This window comes from Colossoma macropomum, unplaced genomic scaffold (assembly GCF_904425465.1).
Source record: "Colossoma macropomum unplaced genomic scaffold, Colossoma_macropomum, whole genome shotgun sequence".
NCBI lineage: Eukaryota > Metazoa > Chordata > Actinopteri > Characiformes > Serrasalmidae > Colossoma > Colossoma macropomum.
In genome coordinates this window covers 6,191,437-6,208,672 of record NW_023494786.1, presented here as the reverse complement: position 1 = coordinate 6,208,672, position 17,236 = coordinate 6,191,437, and the positions used below count along the sequence as shown (strand labels likewise).

The following is a 17,236-nucleotide window of genomic DNA, read 5'->3' as shown; positions in this document are numbered from 1 at the left end:
CAGTGTTAAAACTACAAGGCTGAATTTAACAGCATTTTGCTTGAATGTTCCTGTTTCACCTTAAATGGTGCAGCAATTATGATTAGCCATCACAAACATTAGCAAACAGGACAAAATACTGACTTATTTTTGCCATTTCACAGAACCAACAAGTTAATGTTACTCAGCTGTAAAGTGGAAATAGAGAAACCTTCTCATATCAGGCCTTTCAACTCTCCAGGAAGCTGAAGTCTTGCTTTTTCACCAGCTGCTTGTGTGAATTTTCCCGTTCCACCAGACAGTATAAGGTGATGTTATGAGTGGTCAGTCTATGTCTATGTAACACTCAGCACTGGATTCACCTCAGATGGAACTCAGTCTACAGCTCACATGTACTAATACTGTAAACAGTAATTAACTGGGTGACCTCACTCTGATTAACAACAGTGGCCAGAGAGGCGGCCATGACTCACGCTACAATGGCACTGATCACCCTTTGAGTCCACTCCTGATCAATAAACTATAAATGACTGCAAATGTAAAGGTAAATAAAATGTAAAATTACATAGTTTATCAAAATAACAATAAAACTTCATCACACTGCCCACCAGGCAGATTTGACATCTGCAGTTACCACAGCATAAACTTCCTTTCTACTAACAGCTCCAGTGTTGAAACCTAAACTCTAACCTTTACAGCCCAGGAATATGTTTACAATGATTCACTGTCAGAGCTGCTGTTTACTGGTAGCAGATATTTACCCTGAGTCAGAGGATCCTCTCCCTCCACTGGACTGTGCTGGTAACATCATGGACCAGTGACTCTTCATAGACACACAGCTGGGTTCTCCTCCTCTGCTGAGTTTAAGAGGTTCCCCCATGGACCAGTGACTCTTCATAGACATACAGCTGGGTTCTCCTTCTCCTCTGCTGAGTTTAAGAGGTTCCTCCATGGACCAGTCACTCTTCACAGACACACAGCTGGGTTCTCCTCCTCTGCTGAATTTAAGAGGTTCCTCCATGGACCAGTCACTCTTCATAGACACACAGCTGGGTTCTCCTTCTCCTCTGCTGAGTTTAAGAGGTTCCTCCATAGACTGGTCACTCTTCACAGACACACAGCTGGGTTCTGGAGATCCTGCACGCTTCACTCTGAGAAAAGTTTATCCACAGTGAGATTAAAGTGCTGAGTAATTATGTTCTTCACTAAGACTCATTTACTCTGATCATAAGTCACGATTTCCTCTTTCTGTTTAATCAGATTAAGAGCTGATATAAAGTTACTCACTTTGAGTCAGAGGTTCTTCCTCCACTGCTGGAGTGATGAAGCTCCATCACTGCGGTTTTACTCTCCACACCCAGCTGGACACTGGAGATGCTGCTAAGAACAGTTATATTTCATAAAAATGCATAGTTACTCTTTGTTGACCAGTGAGTTTGTTGTTGACACAGCAGGAAATGTTTTTTCATTAAAATGATCCAATCCATATTTATCATTATGGAAGAAGTTGAAGCAGACAGAGGAAACAGGCTCTAGACCTACTGATCACATCTGCTGCTGCTCCAGTCTTTATTAATCATAATCAGTCATTATATGATACTGATCTGTAGTGAAGGCTGTGTAGAGCTCATACTGTCCATCATACAGAACTGCACATTAGAAGGTTTTTTATCACTTTGTACAGGAATTCTGGACATTAGAAAACTTCAACGTAAAAGACAACCTAAATGTTATAAAAGATGATTTTACATTAAACTGAGGTGAACAAAGTCAATTAATACAGATGAAGTGTGATACAGGGTGATGGAAACAGAGTTTTGAATAAACAATGATGTTGTGGAGACATAAATCTCATATTTCAGCTTCATCTGATCTCCATAATAATAAAAGGTCTCTGTGTAATATTGATCCAGAACTGTGTGGTCATTCTCAGGTGGACGCTGTTGGAGTGGAACAGTAATCTGATCTCTCAGTAAATGGTCCATCACTCTGAGCTGCTGTAGTTCAGCCGTCTACAGATGACCAATCTACTCAGAGCTAATAGAGGCTCAGACTCTCCATTAGGCTGCAGTTAGGTTCTCTTTAGTTCCACAGGACTAATCCTGTTATGGCATCTTAAGGATCTTCATAGAGTAGCTGATAGAAACACTCAGAGACTGATGAACTGAGCTTTTAATAAACTGTATTTACTGATAGAATCTCAGTATAAACAGACAGTAGAACTGATCACCTCTATAACCCTGATAGTCATGATCAATAACGTTACTGTCTCTCTCTGATCTCTCAGTTCATTATTAATAAACTGTATTTACTGATAGAATCTCAGTATAAACAGACAGTAGAACTGATCACCTCTATAATCCTGATAATCTTTATCAATAACGTCACTGTCTCTCTCTGATCTCTCAGTTCATTATTAATAAACTGTATTTACTGATAGAATCTCAGTATAAACAGACAGTAGAACTGATAATCTCTATAACCCTGATAATCTTTATCAATAACGTTACTGTCTCTCTCTGATCTCTCAGTTCATTATTAATAAATTGTATTCACTGATAGAATCTCAGTATAAACAGACAGTAGAACTGATCACCTCTATAATCCTGATAGTCATGATCAATAATGTTACTGTCTCTCTCTGATCTCTCAGTTCATTATTAATAAACTGTATTTACTGATAGAATATATACTGTATTCATGATGATCTGTGTTTATTCTAACACAAAGTATAGTGAATCTCATCTGTGATGAGAGGTTATGGCAATAATGCTGATGTTATCTGCACTTCTAATCACTTTTATTGATCTATGAAAGCTTCCTGGAGGTGTTCTATTACAAAGTGTAGAAAACTAGTGGAGCTGCTTTAGTTTCTACACAGACAGCATCAGGAATTCACTTCCTCCTAAAGTCCTTCACCCTCAACACTCACAAGGGCATTAACACCTTATTCACTTTAGATTTTAATGAACTCCTATAAAACTTTATATATTTATTATTAGAGTTTAATGAAGTGTATTTTTATTAAGTTTCTTGTTTTGTGCATACGATTTTGTTTTGCAACTATTCTATTTCTTTGAGTATTACTCTTTTATTTCTAAGTCTGAATTGTTTTTATTATTACTTTTTAATCAAAAACATACTGTTATTGTTTTCTGAATGTTCTTGTGTATAAGCTCTGTGAGCTGCTAAGTTTAAAGCTGTTATTATAATAAATATCATCATTAATGCAGATCAGAGGACTCCTCAGTGATATCTGTGAGGAACTGAAAGCACTTTTACCTTTTCTGAGGTTTGTCTAGACGTCTTCAGTGAGAAAGTCCAAGTCCACCTTCATCTGTGTTCATTTACAGCAGATCTACAACAGAAACATCACTGACCACCAACACAGACACTTCATCTCCATTTCAGTAGAATATGTTCTCCCACTGGAGCCTTTAGAACATTAGAGAGCTGAATTCTCTCTGTCTCAGTCCAGACTGAACCAGAACACGGCTGAACTTTGTTTTCTTTAGAACCAGAGAAACTGGTTGGAGCTCATTTCAGTCTCATTACATCACCAGAGGATCTGAAACTACACTCTGCTGCAGATGTCACTGATTGTCCCTCACCAGCAATGCTCTAATTATTACATTATTATTATTATTGTGTGTGTGTGGGGTGCAGTGAGGGGTCCACATTTTTGTCTCCAGTTAAAGTTCAGACTAAAAGTCTTCATTTCAGTTGCTCTGACCTTTCACCCATAAACTGGTTTAACTGGTCTTACTTGTGAGAGGCAAAGAACCGAACACATTTTAAAGGAGTCCCATGGAAGTTCCAGTATTCATGAAGTCCAGTCCATGTTTCAGCCAAACATTCATGAAAGAAGGCAAACAAATAAAAATAAATAAATAAATAAATAAATAAACAAAAAATAAAAAAAATGTTCACTGAACTTGATTTACTGTCACAAAGCCTCAAAGAACTGTGTTGCTCTAGTGTCTGTTGCAGCTCTGCAACTGAGCAAACTAATACAGTACTGCCCCCTAGTGGAGCACAATATTAACCAGAACCAGCAGTACTTTCTTGTTCATTCCAAACATGCACTACAACTTATGCTGAACCACAAACCAATAAACTGAGAATAACGATAACTCTCAGCTGTCAGTCCTTGTCTGTTTGATGTCCTGTTGTAACAAACACAGCTTATTCACAGGCCACTCCAGCATGTATGTCTTGGTTTGTAGCTTGGTTTGGTGCACTGGTCCACTGAAGTCAGGTAAGGCTTGGTTTGTTTTTTCGATTATCTAGTTTTGTGGGGATGAACTACATACAACTATTACAGTATCTCTCTGCTTCAAGCTTCTTCTTGCTCTGGATCATTTCTGGTGCTCTTGTAAAAGTGGCAGGTATTCCCAAGTTCATCTGGTCCATGTAAGAAGCACTTTAGTCAGAGGATCATATTTATAGTCTACACCAAACTTCCTTCCAGCCTCTATACACACACCGCTCATCTCAAAAGCAGCCGGTTCTCCTCAGTGTTATGCATTTTAATGTCTTTGGGCTTCACTGAAAAGGCCGGAGCAGCTTTCTAGCACGTACTAATGTAGAGGCCCACCGATGCATGTGCACCAGCTGGAGGACCACCATACGTCCTGGGGTCATTGATGTCAAGGTGATGGATGTTTTGTGCTGCCACGTTTCCAGGGTTTTTCCCCTCTGCCTGATGTCTACCTGAACCTGGAGGGGTGATCAAACAATAAAAGAAAACAGATTCAGAGTGATGATGTCATTCACATCAGCTCCTGAAGGAATGACTCATAGCCTACTTCCCCAACGTCGCCTGACAGAAGCATCTAATGGACAAGAAATTAAAAAGAAAAAAGTTACCTGGCAGGTCAGACGTCAGTTTTGTGTATACGAGACGCTCCATTTGTGTCTCCTTTATCTTTAAAGTGATGTGTATAAAGTTTTAAAACGCTTTGAGGTTTTAAAACTTTTCATGCGCACACAAAACACACGGATCGGCATCGGCTGAATAAAGACCATTAGAACCATTAGAGTCCTTTACACTGTGATATCAGCCCATGAGGAGAACACTAAACACCATTAGTGCCTACTGGACACCACCAGGAACCAGCAGGCCCTCTTCATGGTTTGTGTGGCTGTTTTCAGCGGGGGCTGCTTTACTGCGAGTCTCAGCGAGACCCCTGCAGTGAGAAGGTAAAGAAGCAGCGCTCCAGCTCGCTGTTTATTCACACGCGCTGCCTCCGCGCGGATAGTCTTGCCTTTCATTTCGGCGCCCAGGTTAACAGGACAGCGCGTGCACACAGGCTGCGCGAGACCCAGACACGCAGCTAAATACACTGAAATAAGCCGTGAAGATCAGTGAAGGTCAAACAGAGAACCGTGTACAAACTTTACAACGCTGCTTTTATTTAGTTCATGACGAAACACCAGTCAGTCATTCTGAGCTGCAGACAGATTTCCTGACCGGTCCACCAGGCCTGAAACTCTCTCCTCATCACAGTCAGAGCGCTGTGGAGGACAGACAGACAGACAGACAGGCCGTGCACTTTTATGAATGATGTGTTTATTGATCAGAGTGACTGATGTGTCCGTCTGTCCGTCTGAAGCAGGACTGTCTGTGTATCCGTCTCTCTGCAGCTCACACGCTGTCTGTGTGACAGACCAGTGCGTTCAGCTGTAGGAAGGCGCAGCTGGACATCCAGCCCCGCCCACATCTGACCCGGCCTACCGCACGTCACCTCACGAGCCTGTCAATCATGCTGTACGTTCAAGAACCACGGCGTAGCGCTTGATTTACGCATGTGGCGCAACATTGTTTACAGGTTTTCCATCATTGTTAGACTGAACATTGCTTCTCTTTTCAGTAAGGATATCTACTGAACACATATCGACTCTCGTTATCAACAATCAGTAGATTATTATTTTGAATTGTAGAGTCTTTAAGTAATTGGCAGCCAAAATCCCCAAACTTGTCAGTACACATTGGCTATGTTTACATGCAACGATTTTTGGCAATCCGATTGAATACAATCCGATTACAGATTTAGACTGAGGTGTTTATATGCACACTCTATTTAACAATCTGATGGAAAATCTTCGTTTACATGCTCACTACAAGTAATCCGATGCAAAATGACGCGCATGCGTGGAGTAGCGCTTAGAGTAAACGTTACCATGACAGCGAACATCACGTGAGGTCCAGACCAGTTTCTGCTCCGCCATGTTGAGCGGTGTAAACTTTCGCCGTGACGCGACGCACATGCGCAGAACACGTTCCGATTGGAATGTAATCGGATTCAGGCGTTTACATGGCTATTATTCTTCTATTTAACGGGTTATTTAGTTTACCCACCTCGTTTAATCGGATAGAAATTGTATTCCGAATGGCCTCAATCGGATTAGACTATTCCGATTGAGGTGTTTACATGGACGTATTCTATTCCGATTGAGCTATTAGTCGGATTATTAACGGATTATCAGGCTGCATGTAAACGTGGCTATTGTAAAATGGTCATTTCCAATAAGTAGTAAAACCAGCAGATATCAGTTGAGTTTAATGCTATACATGTACATATGAATTATGAAGTAATTTCACTCTGGCATTTTTCAGTAATTTGTAGTCAAAATCCTCATAATTGTTAGTCCAACTAAATAATAACTGAAATTTGAAACTAATAAAATAACATTAATGGATATCAGTTAAGAGTCATTTCTATTATGCACCTAAAGTTATATGAAGTGATTCTACTGTAGTATTTCAAGTCATTAGCAGTCAAAATCCTCACCTTCATCAAGAAGTCATTCTGCATGTTTGACTGCAAAAGGTCAGTGAGATGATCGACTCAGCCATCCACTTCAGTTGCAGGAGAACGCTCTGAGTTGCCAAACCAGCAGCTGGTCTCAACCATTTCTATAAAGAATCTTAGATCTCCCTCAGTCTGACACTGTATGAACTTAATAATGCATAATGAATAAATTAATAAATGGTTGATTTATTAAAATGTTTATTTGTTCAAATAAGTTAAATTGTATCCAGTGGATTGGTTTTGGTAATTTCAGATGAATACAAGCTCAAAACATGCAATAAATAATACTTTTCATTTTTTCTGATTTCTTTGTAGTGAAACAAATGTTAAAATTCTCTTTGGTTCAGGTAATTTTACCTTGTTGGAAGACTCCATACTTAAAATGCACTCTAGACAAGCACCTGTTGCACAGTATTGTTAAAAGATTGTGGAAATTTGATTTTGTAAATGCATTTCAAATTTGCGTATGTAATAAAAAAGGAGATTAGTTGTAAATTTTACGTGTTGCAAACTAATAATTCTACTGGTTTCATTTTCATTTAAAGGGTTTTTTTTTAAAACATTTTACGCTGTTTCTGGTTTACAAATACAAATATTCTATCTAATCTTCCTCTTATTTCATGTTATGAATCTGTTTTTACACTATCCTTTAGAATCATCAACAACCTTTGTAAAAAGAGCAAGTAGTCCAGGAATTAAAGACAACAATGATCTCTTAAATCTTCTGAATTTATTTTTTTTTTCTCTCCAATACAAACATATAACAGATTTTGGCACACTTGCATTTCACGACACTGAATTTTGTTTTTTTTGTTTGATTTCTCTTCAAACTGTGCATTAATTCTGCAGATGTCCAGCTCTTTTGGTTGGACCCCATGTCCTTTTAATGACATGTCAATGGGTGGATGCTGGGTGGATGAAAGATTTTGCCACTGCAAACACTCTATTTGCATAATCAACACACTGAGCATTGAGGTGTTTCTGTGCTGTAATGTCCATTTTGATGGGGGCATGTCGTGGTGGGAGTGACTAAGGCACTTCTGTTCTGGTGGTCTTTGTTTCACTGCTTCACTGGGATACATGATGTTTAAACTGGTCTTTGCATATTGTTGTTTGGCTGCAATAAAGACAATGAAATTGCGCTGTGGATCTGCATTCATTGATGCATTTGCAGATGAAGTAACCTGTAAGAAAACAACGCCAAGACCAAAGTTAGCAACACTGCAGATGCAGAAACGTATACAAAACACGCAAACAAGAAAATTAGCTTATAAATATTCACATCACTTCAGTGGCTCCCGCTAAGAAATTAGCCTACAGCTCATCTTGTTTATCTTGATAGTAAGATGCAAGTGCATTTCTGTATATCTATCTATCTATCTATCTATCTATCTATCTCTCTGTCTGTCTGTCTGTCTTCTACAAACATTTGTGAAAGAATGAGTCACTCTCAGGAGCTCAGTGAAATCCAGTGTGGTACCGTGATAGGATGCCACCTGTGCAACAAGTCCAGTCATGAAATTTCCTCACTACTAAATATTCCACAGTCAACTGTCAGTGGTATTATAACAAAGTGGAAGCGATTGGGAACGACAGCAACTCTGCCACGAAATGTTAGGCCACGAAAAATGACAGAGCGGGGTCAGCGGATGCTGAGGCGCATAGTGCGCAGAGGTCACCAACTTTCTGCAGTCAATTGCTACAGACCTCCAAACTTCGTGTGGCCTTCAGATTAGCTCAAGAACAGTGTAGAGAGCTTCATGGAATGGATTTCCATGGCCGAGCAGCTGCATCCAAGCCTTACATCTCCAAGCGCAATGCAAAGCATCAAATGCAGTGGTGTAAAGCGCCGCCACTGGACTCTAGAGCAGTGGAGACGTGTTCTCTGGAGTGACTATTCACGTTTCTCCATTTGGCAATCCGATGGACGAGTCTGGGTTTGGCGGTTGCCAGGAGACCGGTACTTGTCTGACTGCGTTGTGCCAAGTGTAAAGTTTGGTGTGTTTGTTTTTCAGGAGTTGGGCTTGTCCCCTTAGTTCCAGTAAAAGGAACTCTTAATGCTTCAGCAGACCAAGAGATTTTGGACAATTTTTGCTACCAACTTTGTGGGAACAGTTTGGGGAGTTTAGCCCCTTCCTGTTCCAACATGACTGCACACCAGTGCATAAAGCAAAGTCCATAAAGACATGGATGAACAAGTTTGGTGTGGAAGAACTTGACTGACCTGCACAGAGTCCAGACCTCAACCCGATAGAACACCTTTGGGATGAATTAGAGCGGAGACTGCGAGCCAGGCCTTCTCGTCCAACATCAGTGTCTGACCTCACAAATGCACTTCTAGAAGAATGGTCAAAAATTCCCATAAACACTCCTAAACCTTGTGGAAAGCCTTCCCAGAAGAGCTGAAGCTGTTATAGCTGCAAAGGATGGGCTGACATCATATTAAACCCTATGGATTAAGAGTGGGATCTCACCCAATTTCATATGCGTGTGAAGGTAGATGAGCAAATACTTTTGGCAATATAGTGTATATAAACACATGTTGGTACATCTTATGCTGCCTTCTAGACAACATCTTTGTCCACGAGTTTCAATGTTCTGTATGTCTTACCACAGAATGGCAGCATAATCAGAGGGTGCTAGACTGACCATGTGAAGTTGTTTGTTGCAGATATGTTGAGCTGAATTGTTTTTACTGTTGCCAGATTTTGAATAAAGCAGTATTCCTTTCACTCAGAATGGCCCCTTCATAATTTTACACTCTTTTAAATCTGCAAAGTACATTTTATATTCAATTTTGATGTGAACTCAGAATTTTGGTTTTCTATTTTTACCTTTTGCGTGAAGTTTTCATTGGAAATTTAAATTGGTGTTTTCAAATTCTTCCATGTTTCAACCTTTAATTAGACTTCATTGAGCTGTGGGATTAAAACCAACATCCATTATTGTACTACCATTTTTTAGCTTACTATAACTTCACTGTCATCATAAATCAAGCTTTAATTACAAGATATGACACATCATTTGAGACACAAGTTAACCTGTTCTGCTGTTAGTAAACAACCATGTGAGAAAATAGAAGTATCTGGAAGTTAGCCTACTCTTTGTTTACAGCATTCTTTTAGCATTTCTTGTTGTCAGCATTTTTAACTTTTAGAAGCTATTGGCAGTGAAAACAAGAGGATGCTGTAATTTTATATTATTTTTATTTTGTCATTCATAGCTCATTGAAACAAGCAGTCTTAGTGCAGACACTAACCTGTCAATCAATACCACAATTGTTTTAGTTTATAAGTTTAGTTTTAAATCTCAAGACTGAGGGAAAACTGATTGTATGGATTGTACTATCAGTGTATGCTCACTGATTATTCTCCATTATCAAGTGCAGAATGTTATTTTTTGAGATTTGTAAAGTAAAAATGCTTAGATTGAGATGTAAACTTTAATTTATATTAATGTGTTTGAGAAACTGTCTAATACGTGGAATAAAGAACTGGAATTGTGCATAACTAAACTAACACTGAGTCAGTGGGTTGCACGACTTGTGTGCTGCCTTTCCTTCCAATGAAACCACATATATGTCACATGTGTCTCCTCAGCTCATTATTACAGCTGCTCTGTACAGTGAAACAAAGACGATGAAGCTGTTCAGAGCAGGTAAGAAAACTAAATTAATATTTGATTGATTTCATTTGATTAATGTTGACTTTGTTACCATCACTATTAAGAAATTGGCAGTAATCAAGAATTGATTTATCTATTTTTATATTTTCAAAAGATTAATTAATTCTTATGCTTTTTATGTATCCACAGTTTTTTACCAAAGGGATACAGCCTGTGTGTCTGTTCTGAAGAACAAATGCCTGCAGTATAAAGGTAAGAACTGTTTGTAAGTTCATGCAAGATTAATGTGAATATGTTTAGGAGAAAATACACTAATAAATGTGAGTATATTTATGAGTGCACATCACACTTTTACCTAATAGAAAATGATTGGAATAAGTGGAACAAGCATCTAGAAAAGATTGGTTACATTTGAGTATGTTAAGAAGTGGAGAGCGCAGCTTTATTTTGAGTGCTGTCTTATAACATCTTAATTATATGAGGAGACATAAGAAACAGGAAGGAGACAGACAGATGATGAGGGTAGCGCAGATCACTGCAACTACAAAAAAACAAAAAAAACAGGAAATCTGCAAAAACAGAATGTGACTGATGTGGTTAGTGCTGCTAGAAGGGAGTTAAGCCAAGCAGTTTTGTCTGGGAGCTCTGAGGGTTTTGTATAGTCTGGATGCATTTTATTGCAATAATATTTTAACAGTTAAAATTAAGGTTAGTATATTTTATTAGCTGTTATATATGAAAAAATCATGTCCTGCCGACATTTAGGGGAGAAAATGTACACAGGACAAAATGTGTTGGTTTTGGAGCATTGTTGCTTCCCATGGGGCGCAATAACAGCATTTTCAACAACAAAAACAAACTATTTAGACCTGGAGTTTCTGATATGGACAAATCCAGAGTTCAGGGCTGTATTGCGTTTAGGCCACTCCCTTTAAAACAAGCCTTTACCTTCAGCACAATTAATGAGGCTTTACGGTCATCATTCTATAAAAGGTCTGAAGGAAACAGCATTAGTCCCTTTAGCTCTCCTAAACAGAGGATCTGAAAACATTTCAGTTAAACTCAAAATTTAAGATATGATTCAGAGCATAAGGAGGTAAACTACAAACTAGCACAGCTTTGAAAATGTCCTTTAGTTTAAAAAGACACACAGGATGATGCTGTTCTGAAATAAAATCAATCCCAACATACTAGTGTGAAAATGACAATAATATCTGAGAATGAAATGAGAATGAATTATTTATTCTATAATGCAGTATTTATATATTTATTATATTTAATATTGGCCTCAGGCAACATTTCAGTGTTTTACTCCATATTTTACATCACCCATGTGAAATTTTGTGGCTACAACAAGTGGTGAGACAGGTTCTTCATGGTAGCGGATATTGCGCAATAGAACAGCTCTTCACTTCAAAGTCTGAATGGTGGGCAGAGCTGAGAGACGCCTCTGTTTTGGTCAAACTCCTCCCGCTGCGCAGATTAATGAGGATGTATGCATTATTGTTTTTGGTGAACTATTCTCAGTCCAGCAGTGACACTGAGGTGTTTAAAAACTCCAGCAGCACTGCTGTGTCTGATCCACTCAGACCAGTGCAACACACACAAATACACCACCACCACATTAGTGCCACAGAAGACTGAGTGAAATTGCATTTCATTTAAGAAATTAAATAGTGCCAAATTATTAATTTTAATAAGACATAAATATCATAAATAAGACATCAACTGTAATGTTTAAATTCTCAAAAATGTGGTAGCATACATTATGATTTTATGGAACAAATCAGTATAAAAGCTGCACAGAAATATTTTTTACAGTGCCTTCAAATATTGGCAGCCCTGGTGAACATGTGCAAAATGGCTGTAAACAATACTCTTTATTGCTTATCCTTTTGATCTTCAAAATATGAACAAAAATCTTAAATCTTATCAGAAATAAATATTTTTCTCCAATCTGTGTGTTTAACCCTTCATTTAATACTTTGTAGCCTCCCTTTGCAATGATCACAGCTCTGACTCCACCTATTTATGCTTAATGAGACTGAAGAACACATGACAACTGATCTGAGACCATTCCTCTATGCAGATTCTGAGCTCCACACTGTGGACTCTCCTCTTCAGCTCCTCCCACAGGTTTTCTAAGGGGTTTAGGTCAGGGGACTGGGGAAGGCCATGGCAGAACTTTAAATCTGTGGCCTTTGAACCATTTTTGAGTTTATTTTGAGGTGTGCTTCGGATCATTGTCCTGCTGGAAGATTAACCAGTTTAAGCTTCTGGGCTGAGGCAGTCAGGTTTTGATTTAATATCTGCTGGTACGTTGTAATTGATGGAGTTGATGGCCTGATTGATGGGTTGAGGGCCTTTGGAAGAAAATCAGCCCCACAACAACAGGGGTCCATTACCATACCTCACAGTGGGGATGAGGTACTTTTCTGCATGGCTATCTTTGTGTCTGTATCACTTGAACCATCCTCCTCATTTTGCATGCAGTCAGTATAGCCATACATCCTTCCTGACAGATTCTTAACATCTCCATGTTGCTTATTAATTATTGCCCTGATAGTGAATATGGGCATTTTCAGCTGTTTAGCGTTTCTTGCAGCTGTTTCCTGATTTATGCAGCTCAACATCCTTTTCTCACACCTTATACTATATTGATTGGAATTTATCTTAATGATGGATAAAATGGGACTTTACCCATGTGCCACCTCATATTTATACTCTAGTGAAACAGGAAACCATGGCTTACCTAATCAATCAGGTGTAAACATAAAACATGAACAGAAATATTTTCTAACAGTACCAACAAATGATTTATTTCATGATAAGATTTAGTTTGTTTTCTTTCAATCACTGTACTACAACTAAAGGTTAGATTTTTGTCAGTATTTTGATAGCAATGAAGAATGTTTTTAAGAGCCTGTTTTGCTCATGTTTGCCAGATGTGCCAATATATGTGGAGGCCACTGTAGAATGATAAATTAAAGGCTAAAAACTTTCACTAATAAAATATAGTTATTATATTTTGTTCAAATTTATAAGTAGTATAGTAGTATAGTATAGTAAGTGGTCAACACAGCAAAACCGTCAAGCTCTGATTCATCTGTCCACACAGTTGTTATTAATGTTAAATGTTTTAACAGTCCTCCTATTGTTTATTTAGTTTTTCAGCAAGGTTTTCAGAGTTGAGCTACCACCGCCTTGGCAGGAGAGCCGGATAAAAACCTTAAAGGAGATTTTACAAAAGGCAAGAAATTAATTTGATCTTCTGCTCAAGTGACTCAGTGTTTCTGACACTTACAAACTTAGGTGGCTATAAAAAGTGTCTGATTTATGTCCAAGATGAGTTGTAGATGTCTAGTTATGGGGACAAAGGGCCAGTGCACCTTACGTGATAAGCAGGACCTTTATGGTGCTGCATCCTCACACTTTAGTTAATGTTATGGTAAGTAACTCGTATTTAACTTTGCGCGTTTAATATGTTACAAATGTAAGAAAGAGCAGGTATAGTTCAGCATTTAATGCTTATAAAATGATGGCAAGTACCACAAACTACTTCAGTAAATACATACATACCTGATAAAGAAGTACAGAGTAATATAGAGTAAATACCTTTATCTAGTACATTAGATGATTCCATATTAATTGATACATTTATAAGTAAGGCCTTGGTAATACATACTATGTACTTTGTATCTGACCAGCAAAAAATACTTGACATTAGATACTAGATGCTTGTTGTACCATAAAAGAAAGTGTTTTTTTTGTTACTTTTGTTAGACAATCCATTAATTCTACATATATTCGAATTCTGAGTTATGACACACCTTCTAATTCACATTTATTAGCCACAACTGAGTCGTTTGTCTTTGTTATTTAAAAATAATTAATTTAGTTGTATTGGTTAGTAATTGGGAGAAGTTACCAATGTATATTTAGGTCAGGAAAAATAGTATTTGTTGACAAAACTGTGTTGTAAGAATGAGACGGTGCTCATTTTAAATGTCAACATGCTTTTCATCATTATTTATTCTTAAACTCTTAAATATTTTGACACCAGTTTGGTGATAATTGGGCAAAAATCAGTAGCAGTAGCTCATACTTTTTTCCCCACATTTTGCTAAATGTCTAAAAATGTGCTTTGGAGCTAAAAATGTATGCAAAGTAGTTAAGACGATTTTATAGGCAAATTAATTAAGTGCAGAAAAGCTTGTTCTTGTCTATATAACTCTATAATAATTTGTAGTTAATAATTAATAACTTAGTTGCACTTCTAGTTGCATGCATATAGTCAGTTGTATACTCATTTTTATAAATTATTTGTACACAAAGTGGAGAGAGGAGCTGCCGAGTGCCTATCCTCTGTTGAGTCACTCACTAAAGAGTTCCAAATTGCCTCTGGAAGCAACATCAGCAAAAGAACTGCGAGTCAGGAGCTTCACAAAATGCACAGTGCCAAAAGGGCGAGGTGGAGTGGTGTAAAGCACACCACAACTCTGAAGCAGTGGAAACGTGTTCTGAGGAGTGATGAATCACACTTCTCTTTCTGGCAGTCTGATGGATGAGTCTGGGTTTGGCAAATGCCAGGAGAACATTACCTGCCTGACTGCATTGTGCCAGCTGTAAAGTTTGGTGGGGTTGTTTTTCAGGGGTTGGCCTAGAACCCTTAGCTCCATTTTGAAATCAGATGAATCTTTTTGAATCACCCTGTAGTTTATGTTTCAAATGGCTTTTATTGTTACTGAGTTTGAACGAATTTGTAAAAAAAATAAAATAAATAAGAGCACTGTATTGCTTGCGGCTGTTGCAGCCACAGCAAACAAATGGTCTTGTTAATATTTTGGATATTACTGTTCCCTAAAATGCTACACACACTACAACCCCTTTTCCAAAAAAGTTGGGACGCTCTAAATAGAATGTAAATAAAACCAGAATGAAATGATGTGCAAATCATTTAAACCCTATAATTAAAAAAAATTGTACAAAGACAACATATCAAAGGTTTCAAAAAAGTTGGTACAGGACAAGTTTACCACTGTGCTGCATCGCCTCTTCCTTTAACAACACTCTGTACCCATTTGGGAACTGAAGAGACAAATTGGTGTAGTTTTGAAAGATAAATTTTTCTCATTCTTGTTTGACATTTCATTGTCTGCTTTGTGCCATTTTTCATTTCATAATGCGGCAATAGTTTTCACTATGTGAGAGGTCTGGACTGCAGGCAGGTCAGTTTAGCACCCAGTTTAGATCAGTTTTGACTCTTTTACTACAGAGCAATGCTGTTGTAATACATGCAGACTGTGGTTTAACATTATCTTGCTGAAATAAGCAAGGCATTCCTTGAAAAAGACATCATCTGGATGGCAGCATATGTTCCTCCAAAACCTGTATATGTTGCTCAGCGTTAATGGTGCTTTCACAGATGTGCAAGCCACTCATGCCGTGTGCACTAACACACCCCCGTGCCATCACGGATGCTGGCTTTTGAACTGTGCACTGATAACAAGCCGGATGGTCCCTCTCCTCTTTAGCCCAGAGGATGCAGTGTCCATGATTTCCAAAAAGAATTTTGATTCGTTGAACCACTTTACCCCTTCACCTTAGTCCATCTCAAATGAACTTGGGCCCAGAGAAGTCATTAACGTTTATGGATCCTGTTTATATATGGTTTTTTAATTGCATGGTTGAGTTTTAACTTGCATTTGTGGATGCTGTGATGAACAGACAGTGGTTTTCAGAAGTGTTTCTGAGCCCATGTAGTGATTTCCTCTGCAAAATCATGTCTGTTTTTAGTGCAGTGCTGCCTGAGGGCCCGAAGATCGCAGCCAGCCAATGTTGATTTTCAGCTTTGTCCGTTGCATACAGAGATTTCTCTGGATTCTCTGAATCTTTTTATGATATTATGTACTGTAGATGACGAAATCCCTAAATTCTTTGCTATTTTACTTTCAGACTTGTTATTCTTGAATTGTTGCACTATTTGATCGTGCAGTCTTTCACAGAGTGGTGAACCCCTCCCTATCTTGACTTCTGAAAGACTAAGCCTCTCCGTGATGCTCTTTTTATAGCCAGTTATGTCACTGACCTGTTGCCATTCAACTTAATTAGTTAATTTGTTTTTTAGCATTACACAACTTTAACAGTCTTTTGTTGCCCCTGCTGCAGCTTTTTGGAAACGTGTTCCTGGCAATAAATGTTCTGTTCTGTGCTTGTTTCTCTGTTTCTGTAGATAAACTCCATTTTCACAGATCTTTTGGTTTATGCAAACTCTTCACTTGGGTCCTCTGACTGCAAGTACCAGTATGGAAACTGCAGAAAAACTCGTCCTGTCTGCCGCAACCAAGATGCAGGAGTTCTGGCGCCTGTGCTTAGTGTCTGACTGGTTAAGTGCCTCCCAAGACTCAAAGGTCAACATCCATGAGGTTCTAGAAGACACACTGTCTCATATCACAGCTGAGACTGTGAGAGCTGTGACTGACTGTTTGCTGAGCATCTGCAGAGAGGAAACATCAGAGGATCTCCAGGAGTTCAGTTCAGATGCACCTCTGTGTAACTTCCTCAAAGCTGTAGCTGACAGCATTAAGGCAGAGAGTTCCCCCAAAGCAGCCACACCAACAGAGTCCAGTAGTGCAACTGGATCCAACATGGTTGAAGAACCTCCTTCTGCTGTACCTCCACAGTCTGATGTGGCTGAAAAAAATGACGACTCAAGTGGTGTCCCATCTGATGATGATCTTTTTGAATCTTTTATTTCCCTTCACATGAGGTTTTCGCCTTGGCCACATCTGGATTCCAGGAACACCTTAAAAAGTAAT

General features: G+C 38.6%; 1 protein-coding gene and 1 long non-coding RNA gene across 2 annotated transcripts in view; one reads left to right on the top strand and one right to left on the bottom strand.

Moving 5' to 3' along the window:
• Window positions 1–3,469, bottom strand: part of LOC118797380 (NACHT, LRR and PYD domains-containing protein 12-like) — a 30,507-nt gene extending 27,038 nt beyond the window's left edge. The window contains exons 1-3 of the mRNA XM_036556721.1: window positions 3,262–3,469; window positions 1,267–1,359; window positions 741–1,130 (exon numbers count right to left, since the gene is read on the bottom strand). Coding sequence (XP_036412614.1) covers window positions 741–1,130; window positions 1,267–1,313 — 437 coding nt within the window. The 5' untranslated portion in view covers window positions 1,314–1,359; window positions 3,262–3,469. The remainder of the gene's footprint in view (window positions 1–740; window positions 1,131–1,266; window positions 1,360–3,261) is intronic.
• Window positions 3,470–10,412: 6,943 nt separating this feature from the next.
• LOC118799093 lies at window positions 10,413–16,967 on the top strand. Its single transcript, XR_005006092.1, has 3 exons — window positions 10,413–10,451; window positions 10,608–10,670; window positions 16,651–16,967. It is a non-coding gene; the product is annotated as an uncharacterized LOC118799093 (long non-coding RNA).
• The last annotated feature ends 269 nt before the right edge of the window (window positions 16,968–17,236 follow it).